The sequence below is a fragment of the Myotis lucifugus genome, unplaced genomic scaffold, assembly GCF_000147115.1.
Source record: "Myotis lucifugus unplaced genomic scaffold, Myoluc2.0 scaffold_229, whole genome shotgun sequence".
Classification (NCBI taxonomy): domain Eukaryota; kingdom Metazoa; phylum Chordata; class Mammalia; order Chiroptera; family Vespertilionidae; genus Myotis; species Myotis lucifugus.
The window spans coordinates 2,123,271-2,133,644 of record NW_005871277.1 but is presented as its reverse complement, the minus strand read 5'-3'; the positions used below and the strand labels follow the sequence as shown (position 1 = coordinate 2,133,644).

The following is a 10,374-nucleotide window of genomic DNA, read 5'->3' as shown; positions in this document are numbered from 1 at the left end:
CCAGAGGGAAGCCGGTGCCAGCAGCCCGGGGAAGGAAGGCCTATTCTTGCATGAATTTCGTGCGTCGGGTCTCTAGTTTAACAATGAAACTAAAAATGGCCAGTGTTTCGCTCACAAACTACATATAATATATACATCATGGAACATAATCAACTGAGAAGCAAACCCAGGGTCAAGTCCTTTGTAATATGAATACACGATTAGAATTATTTCTCCATACCTTACCCTTACATTTTATATTAGGACAAAATTTTAAAAATGGAATTGAATTGGCCCGACTAGGATTCTGACTGAAATTTTTAAAAAAATCATTAGAGAAAAACTACACTTTGATCTTTTTAATCTAGTTAAATCCTATTGTCAATTGGTAAGTGATACATTTTTTTAATGGCCAGGGAAGGCCTTAAAACGATTGTTTCAGGTATCTTATGGTATATTTCAAACTGCAAATCAAGGTAAGTCTTGCTTGAAACAGGTCGCTGTTTGTTGTTATCCTTCTTCCTTCTTTTGGTTATTTTTTTCCAGGTTTGCTGTTGTCTTTCCAAGCAGGATTCTTCTGTTCCTCGGTGCACCTGGAACGTGAGGCTTTCATTTCCTTGAACTGACAAATCAGAGGCCCAAGTAATGAAACCTTTGCCTACGCAGTGAAATAACAGCTAATTTCTAGAAGGCTTGCTGAAAAATCACCCTTAAACATGATAGAGAAGAAAAAAAATCGTGAGCCCCAATGACGGGGGGGATAAAGACACCAAAGAGAGAGTTTTAGGTTAAAAAAAAAAATAACCTGGGGTTCATAAAAGTTTTAAATTTACTCCGTCTATAGCAGCTTAAACTATTATTTTTAAACTTTGCTTTATTGATTCCTTTGAATTATGAAATCAAGGCTCATTATACCACAACTATATAAAAATACCAATTCGATGATCTTCTTCGACAACGTTAAAATACCCCGACCGTCTCTGTATATCTAAAATAACGAGAAAACTTGTGCAGAATTTTGTCTTTTTACATGGTCCAAACACAGGAAGGGTCAAACATCTAGGAATGACATAACACTCTTAAAACCGTCTGGAATAGCCACATATACCAATGAACCTCTTTGACCTTCTAGGACCTTCCGTCAACACCCCATCAGAGGGGCTGTGGGCACAAGTTCAGGCAGAAGACCGGCCTCCCCAGGGACTGCCTACCCAGACCCCAACACAACTGGAGACCACAGAGGGCCATCAGTAAAGTCCATCCATGCGAGGCCCTCCTCAGCCATGCCATTGTAAGTCACGTGTGAGTTGGGAGAATATAAAAGTTTACTTGGGGCCGAACCGGTTTGGCTCAGTGGATAGAGCGTCAGCCTGCGGACTGAGGGGTCCCGGGTTCGATTCCGGTCAGGGGCATGTACCTTGGTTGTGGGCACATCCCCAGTGGGGGGCGTGCAGGAGGCAGCTGATCCATCTCTCTCATCGATGTTTCTAACTCTCTATTCCTCTCCCTTCTTCTCTGTAAAAAATCAATAAAATATATTTTTTTAAAAAAAAGTTTACTTGGGATAAGCCTGAGGCAACAGGGCTCTCAGGCTGCCTTCCCATTCATCTCTCTTAGGAGCAATTCCTAAATTTCTAAAAGAGATTAACTTTACCTTCCACCCCAGAGCAAAAACTGTATTTCTCAAAGAGATGCGAATCAGAGGAGGTACTGCCTTAGGTGTGAGACGTGAGACGCTAAGCCCAGACCCGGAGGGGTACGGTCTGCCTGCCTTCGGCACACGAGGCCCCGAGGTTTCTGGCTCTCCGTGCTGAGCATGCGTGTTGGCGGTGGCGAGAACAACGACAGCTGCACTTAGCCGGCCTGGGGAGATGCTCACTCTTTGTGAACAACTGCGTGTCTGTCTTGGTGGCTTTTTTTACTCTTTTTTTTTTTAAGCAACTTAATTACCCTTCCCTTTTAAACTCGAGAATGCATGTGCATAGCGTGCATTGGAAATACTGGAAATAGCAGGCAGTAGAACATGCGTGTTAATTTAAACTCCAGTTAAGACTTGAGATGGACAGTGACCCTCCCGATTCCTTTCCCAAAGTAACTCCTAGGAAATGAAAGACTCTGCCAGTAATTATCTTCCCAATCCCCCAAATAGAATTTCATTTAAAAAGCACTTTCTTTCCCAATGAACACAGCACACGCATGTGAAAACGAAGATTTGGAGCCACTAAAAAGATCAAGGACAGGATGCAGATAATTACGATGTCAAGTTTTGTATATTGTTATTAACTTAGAAACGAACAATAAAAGTGCGCTGGGAACAGGACCAACAAGTGGACTTTTTGAAATTGCTGTTATTATTTTTAGTCTGATGACACGGAGGGCTTTGCTGGCAAACACACTGGTTCTTATAACCCAGCATTTACTTGGGGCGTGAGAAGGGCCTGGAACTCGCCAGGGGAAAACCACGGGGAAAGGACGCCGCTGGGATCAGGCGAAGAGTCTTCACGCTCTAACGTCCCGGTCACGGGACGACCCGCCCAGGGCACGGGGTCACTCACGAATGACAACATAGATCCAAATACACAAGGAACCCATTGGGACACATTCGTTCTTTTTTCAATAAAATTCATTTAAATTACACCAAAAGGTACAACAGTTTCCTTCCTTCACACATCCATCGCTGATATGTTCTCTGAGGTCAGGCAGAAGGAACCAGATCGCCCGAGTCACACCACGGCCTGCTGTCGAAACGCAACGGACTCGCCCCCAAATGTCCCTGTGCACCCGGACACGTGAAAGTGCGGCTCGTGTCCTCGAAGATTTCTGACGATCGTCATTACCCTGAAGTTTAAAACCCCGCGCCGGCCTCGCCTTCGGAATCGCTGTCAACATCTCCAGTGGTCGAGCGCCGGCAGTTCCCACGGGCTCCCGTGTCCTCGGGGGCCGTGCCCTCCATGCCCAGCGCAACGAGCGCTCCCTGGGGGAGGGGGGGGGCAGACCCGCAGCTGGGGGTGCAGCCACACGGTGAGGGGCCCAAGCACAACCGTCCCAGAAAGCATCTTCAGCTTTCGAACTCAGGACAGCACGGAGCCGGGTCTGAGATGCACGGAAGAATCACACGGCTGGCCTCCCATCCCAGGAGCATGGAGAGCAACGACGTAGAAAATCCGCAGTGACTGTTTCTGGGTAAAACACGGCGACCCCGGGCGACCTGTGAGCCCACACGGCGGACGGGCACCTTCCATCCGGACAAGTACAAGATATGTTTGATATCAGACGTAAAAACTGGTGAGTAGTGATCGCCTCAAGTTCTAGGTTCATAGGTACCAAAATGAGTGTGCGGCGGAGAAAAAACTTCCTTTTCCTCAGTAGTTTCGACTGTGGACAAATATGAGGCTGGCGGGGGGGCCCCCCAGGACGGGAGGGAGGCCGCCCGGGCCGAGAATGGTCAGGACCGCGAGCAGGAGCATCCCGGCGGCCGCGTCTTCCCAGCGATGCAAGGACCGGGATGAGCGATCCATCCTCTAGGCCTCCTCCTCCTCCTCCTCCGAAAGGCTCCACGTCCAGGGCCGAGAACACCCGTGAGGACGTCCCCCAGGCACCGTCTTCCCCGGGACCCGCGTCCCGGCTGTCAGAGGCCGTTGCTGCTCCGGTGGCAGAGGGGCGGCTTCGCGAGCTCCACGACGCCCGCGCGGGACTTGTTGAGGAACTTGGGCGCTCGTCGCAGCAGCCGCTGGGCCTCGGTAAACGTCTCCGTCAGCTCCTTCTTCCACTGCACAAACTCGGGGTCGCTCTGCAGGGAAACGCACGAGAAGGTGTGACAGCTGCGCCCACTGTGCCAGCCGACGTGGGCGTCGCTGGCAATGCCCGAGTCCCGAGACCCCCCGACCCCAGTGAGCGCACACTCGACTCTTCTGCCCCCAGAGGGGAAGGAGGGCCCTGCCGGCCCTGCCGTGACCCCCGCATCCACTGAGGACGCTCACAAAACAGCTCAAGTTCAAATAACAGAGGAACAGTTTTGACAAGTTTAACGCTCCTTCCCATGTAATGATGAATTAAACACACTTGTGTATCTACTACTGGTTATCTCTCTATATATGCTTCCTCTCTCTCTCTCTCTCTCTCTCTCTCTCTCTCTCTCGTGCCCCAATGGAAAAGGATTCAGGAATTAAACTGGGGCTACAATAGAGTTAGGGAGAGAAGCATGGCATTTTCCTTCGCAGGGTCACTTTGGTATCTTGCATTTACTTAATTATTCCAAACTCAAACTCCAACACGCTGGAAGAGCGGGAAAATTAGGGCACAAGTACTATTGTAGGACCCGGCAAAATATCAGATGAGTTATGCAATCAAATTATGTCACGTGCTTCCTCCACACACGCGCTAATATTTGCTTCTCTGAAAATAACTGAATTTGCTGAAAACTTTGAACCTTAGGGCTTTCTTTCTAAGTATGCAAGTGGCAAAGCATGGAGTAAGAGAATGCTCTCTAACCAAGCAGCCCTCGTGTGGCTGAAGAAAGAGAGAGAGAGAGAGAGAGAGAGAGAGAGAGAGAGACAGACAGGAAGAATTGTTCTAAACTGCATCTATGAAAAGAATAACAAAAACTCACCTCACATTGTAAGACAAATTGCTTCCCTCCTTTTATCCTCAACAAAATGCATTTTTTGTCTTTAAACTGAGTTTCTTCCACAGACATAATCTGTTCCATGGTCAGTAAATTTTGCTGATCATAAAAATAAAAACGACCGATTACTTCACATCATTCATGATTTCTGAAGTTAATCTACTAACTAATACCGAAAACTACCCACTTAGGAAAAGTAAACAAACAAAAAACTTGGCGTTTGTCTTTCTTTGCGGATATTCTAAAAGTGGGGGAGATGGCTACAAAGGAACACATACCAAAGTGCAAACTATACCACCGCAAAAACAAACAAACAAACAAAAAACCTGCAAAGAAAGGAATGTCTCTAAGGCCAAAGAGCAAAGCTGTTCCCTCCACACGGGACTGATGTCTGAGTGACTGTGAGTCACGTGCTTTCTGCACCACGCACCCATCTAAACGCCATCAGTAAAGCCGGGAGGGAACGCGGGGGCGCCGAGGGCGATTCACAGGAGCCAGAGGTGAGAGGCTGAGCTTTCACCCAGCAGCTCCGTAAATGCCGGGCGATGCAAGCTTGTCGGCTGACGCTATTTCGATCATATCCAGACGATGCTATAAACACAGGTGACGTCCTTAAAGGACTGCCCTGCGGGCTAGGTCTATAGCAGTATTGCTTAGGGTGAATGCTGTAGCGTCCCGAGGACCTTACCATTTTATGTTTTTTTGGATAAATACTCCAGGAGTCCTAAATGAGAAACGACATCATAAACGCGCGTGTTTGCTTATAACTCATTGGTACCTACGAATCCAAGCAGCTTCTCAAACGGGCCATTAAACATTGACTCTTTTTATTGCACACTAGAGGCCCGGTGCGCAAAATTCGTGTACGGGTAGGGTCCCTATGCTTGGCTGGCGATTAGGGCCGATCGGGGCCTTCCTTCCCTGGCTGCTAGCTTCAGCCTCAGTTCCCTGGCTGCCAGCCAGGGCCTTCCTTCATTCCATGCCACCCCCTGGTGGTCAGCGCACGTCATAGCGAGCAATCCAACTCCCGGTCTCCTGGTTGAACTCCCAAGGGGACACTTTGCATATTAGCCATATATATATATATATATATATATATATATATATATATATATATATATATCTGTCTGTCTAGAGGCCTGGTGCATGACATTCGTGCACTCAGTGGGGGAGTCCCCTCAGCCTGGCCCGCGCCCTTTAGCAGTCCAGGAGCCTGCAGTTGGACATCCTTAGTGCTGCTGCGGAGTTGGGAGAGGCTCCTGCCACCACCGCTGTGCTCGCCAGCCATGAGCCCGGCTCAGGGCTTTTGGCTGAGTGGCGCTCCCCCTGTGGAAGCACACTGATCACCAGGGGGCAGCTCCTGCATTGAGTGCCTGTCCCTGGTGGTCAGTGCATATCATAGCGAATGGTTGTTCTGCCCTTCGGTTGATTTGCATATTAGCCTTTTATTCCTGATGTTAAACAAAGGAAGTTTTTTTTTCTGTTTTGTTTTTGTTTAATTTTCAAATATACTGAAAAGTGGGACAATTTCCTGTCTGCTTTGGACCTCACAGAACAGCACATTCTATTTTCTGATATTACAAAATCCGTCCTTGACTCGCAAGTCTAAAAGTCACAGTCTGAACATCAAAATGGCATGCACACACGTTAAACAGGTGCACAGTGCTTCCGAGGCTGCTTGACAAGACGTGTCCTCACGATGCGATAACCACGTGCCATCCATTCAACGTTAACGACAGCAAGTGCTCGGTAACGGGCGTCAGACTTACCCGGGACTCCCCCTCTCCTCTCCATTCAAGTCTGTTTGGAAAGAGGTAAAAATATCGACGCTGCCACTGAGTCAGAAACGGGTTCCCCAGTTTCAGCATGTACCCGTGCATAATACAGTCCTTTCCCATGGCGTAATCTGAGAAATAGAAAGTCACCATGAGTTAAATAGGGTCTGAAACAGAACGTCTTCATGTAGACGTGCCTCAGGAAAAGAGAAGTACACACTTTCTGGAAAAGTCAAGTTTCCAGCAGTATACGACATTACAGAAATCATTACTTCTTTCTTAAAATTTTTAAATTAAAATAAAATTTTAAATTAAATTTTGACAATACTTAAATTTTAATTTAAATTAAATCTATATAAAAATTATATAGGTTTCACGTGTAGAACTGTACAATACGTCACCTGTATACTTCATTGTGTTTACCACCCAAAGTCAGATGTCTGTCTGTCACCATGTGCCTGACCCCCTTTGCCCTCCACCACCTCCCCTGACCCCCTTGCACTCTGGCAACCACCACACTGTTGTCTGTGTCTCTGCGCTTTTGCTGGTTTGTCTTGTTTGGTCATTTGTTGCAGAAATCATTATTTCAGTCTTTAAACACATGGGAACTGGGAATTGAAAAAATAGAGGTTTCTTTAGCTCTTTCCCTACTGACACTAATCATTGCTTCTCAACTTCCTGATAAATTCACAGTGGTCGTTTATTGCTCTGAGAGGGCAAAAGTTTGTTCTGAAACGACTTTTTCATCTATAATAATAAAAGCGTAAAATGCTAATTAGACCAGACATCCTCCGAACGTAGCCCCTGGGATGGATCCAGGCAGCTGGTCCTCAGCTGGGAGGGATGGATCCAGGCAGCCACCACAGCTGCGAAGGCCTACTCTTGCACGAACTTCGTGCATCGGGTCTCTAGTTATATATAATGACAATGGAAGAACAGAGAGTAAATGAATGCAAGCCCCAAGTACCTTTGCCTCTATGTGGCACTGGGCCTCTCCCTTCCTTCTACTTTTTGTTTTCTATATAATAACCGAGTGGGGATTTCCGTGGCTGACTAAGCCAAAGTAGCACAAGGATCAAAAGTGTTTATTCCTTGACTTGAGGTTATATTTCTCTCTCAAATACATGGCTATGTAGAGAGACCAAGCTCATTCATTCACCCTGAGTCCTGATGACCTTTTATAGGGAAGTATTGTCTCTTAAAACAAAAACAGGTTCATTTTAAGTGGCTTGCTTTGCCTTCATGAAAAGCTTGGGTGATTGGGCTAAAATCATTCACTCCCTCTCTCATTCGCTCATTCAACAAGATTAAGTGAGCAGCCAAGTGCTGAGCATGTTCTAGGCATCGAGGACTCAGCGGTGAGCAACAGACAACACCCCTCGCCTTCAGGGAGCTCACACTCTAGAGCAGCGGTTCTCAACCTGTGGGCGGCGACCCCTTTGGCGGTCGAACGACCCTTTCACAGGGGTCGCCTAAGACCATCCTGCATATCATTTACATTATGATTCATAACAGTAGCAACATTACAGTTATGAAGTAGCAACGAAAATAATTTTATGGTTGGGTCACAACATGAGGAACTGTATTTAAAGGGCCAGAAGGTTGAGAACCACTGCTCTAGAGGGAAGTCAGACGATAAACATGTAAGCAACACCCATAGGACGGGGGGGGGGCAAAGGGGGTCAAAACCAGGGAGTGAGCTCCCCGGAGGTGCCCTTTTCATGAAAAAGTGCCTGCATTTCTAGAGTATATCTACGGTTGACATCTTGTGTTTTTAGTTGAAATCTAAGCCTAGACCAGTGGTCGGCAAACTGCAGCTCGCGGGCCACATGCAGCTCTTTGGCCCCTTGAGGGTGGCTCTTCCACAAAATACCACGTGCGGGCGCGCACATACAGTGCAATTGAAACTTCGTGGCCCATGCGCAGAAGTCGGTTTTCGGCCTGGGCAAGTAAGTCTATTTTGAAGAAGTACTGTTGATATTTGGCTCTGTTGACTAATGAGTTTGCCGACCACTGGCCTAGAGTGTTTTGTTCTATAGAGGTGACTTCTGAGGTCTTCAACCAAGACCTAGATATGCCCAAATTAATTCTTTCTACATGAAGATGGATTCATTAACTGGTTAGAAGAGTTCTAATTCCAGCTCTAATGAGAAGGAAACACTTCAGCAAGGTCATTGGGATATATTATTTTTTTTTTTCTGGGTCTAATTTGTCAAGACATCATGGCCCCCCTTGGAGCAAATGACCATTGATAGAATGTCATCAGTTCGACGTAAAATCTGCTACGGCAAATGCAGCCCAGAGGGATCTCAATGGACCTTTTCTCTACAGAGCAGCTTAGAAACGAAGCCCTTTCCCCAGAGAAGGGAGGTGAGCACAGTGAAAGGGCTGCAAAGTTCCCCTCGGTGCGCTCGGGGGACTTTTTAATACGTTATTCTTGATTTCAGAGAGGGAGGGAGAGGGGGAGAGGGACAGAAACACCAATGATGAGAGAGAATCATCGACTGCCTGCCTCCTGCACGCCCCACACTGGGGATCGAGCCTGCAACCCGGGCATGTGCCTTGACCAGGAGTTGAACCGAGACCTCCTGGTTCCCAGGTCGATGCTCAACCCCTGAAGCACGCCGGCCGGGCCCACAATACATTTAAATATCCAAAAGCCATAAAAATCTAACACAATGAAAAGAGCAACAATACTCAGTGCATGAAGAATGACGGATCACTCTACTACTCTATGTTACATATTCTGCTTTGAAAATCGTGAGAGACGTGAGCTATTTTACCTTCTTCGTGGCCCAGCTGCTTGTTCTTCGCCCTCTTCCTGGCCTCGATCTTATCCGTGTCCGAGTTCACTGTTTCGTAGATGGTCTCCACCACCTCCTGCTGCCAGCGCTCGGAGATGACCAGCGGGAAGTTCTTGTAGAGCTCTTGGTCACAGTCCAGAAGCTGCGTGTGGCGAGAAAGCGAGACGCCTATGAGCGACCGTGCTTACCAAGGCGAGAGGCGCCTGACTGGGCGCAGGAACCGGGCGGCACGATGGCACACAACCGCTTAGAACAGGTTCTCCAAGGTGACAAATCCCTACTGAGGACCACCCAGCCGCCGGGACCCACAGGGGCTGTCCCTGGTGAGCACTGCGCTCTCACTCCCGGGTCAGGTGGCTTCGCCCCCAATGTCCTTCACATTCACTGCAGTTTTGCTGATGAAACCAGCACACATAGGCCTTTATCTGGAGTATGAAAAGGTTTGGACAACAAAATAAAATTTCCATTGTGGTGAGGATATTCGATTTACGTGGAAAATAGACTCCTAGAGTTTTTAGAAACAATGAAAAGGGAGAAGCCAGCGGAGTCTTCTAGCCGCCTCCACTTACTCTGAAAATCGAGGAAAACAAAATGTGGGCGGGGCTAAACCTATTATTCACTCCATGAACCTCCCAGCGAATCCAAGTGTAACAGTTCCATCACATGCAGAAGCGAAAGCTCAAGACACAGGGAGGGTTTGGGCAGCTTGGCCTTTAAGAGGAGCCGTGATTGCCGAAGCCGGTTTGGCTCGGTGGATGGAGCATCAGCCTGCGGACTGGGGGGTCCCGGGTTCGATTCCGGTCAAGGGCGTGTGCCTGGGTTGCGGGCACATCCCCAGTAGGAGATGTGCAGGAGGCAGCTGATCGATGTTTCTCTCTCATCGATGTTTCTGGCTCTCTATCTCTCTCCCTTCCTCTCTGTAGAAAATCAATAAAATATATAATAGGAAAAAAAAAAAAAGAGGAGTCGTGATAAACATGACACTCATGATGTGTTTTTTTTCCACACCGTTACTCCAGCTTCCTCATCCCTCTCCCTGAGTGAGGCTGCACCCCGGAACCAAGTGAGGAAAACGGCTTTAGGCCTCAGAGCTGCAGGTTTGTGATAGAAAGGGGAGTGGGCCTGCTGAGAGGCGACAGGTGGCCTGCAAAAGCGAGATGTCCCTATACAAACCGGACCTGCTCACCCCTTT

General features: G+C 47.8%; 1 protein-coding gene across 1 annotated transcript in view; it reads right to left on the bottom strand.

The window, feature by feature from the left end:
• Positions 1–2,230: 2,230 nt before the first annotated feature.
• The window catches only part of LOC102441969 (beta-adrenergic receptor kinase 2), a 75,824-nt gene continuing 67,680 nt past the window's right edge, over positions 2,231–10,374 (bottom strand). The window contains 4 exon segments of the mRNA XM_023762069.1: positions 2,231–3,769; positions 4,589–4,702; positions 6,373–6,509; positions 9,162–9,324. Of these exon segments, the coding sequence (XP_023617837.1) occupies positions 3,608–3,769; positions 4,589–4,702; positions 6,373–6,509; positions 9,162–9,324 (576 nt within the window). The 3' untranslated portion in view covers positions 2,231–3,607.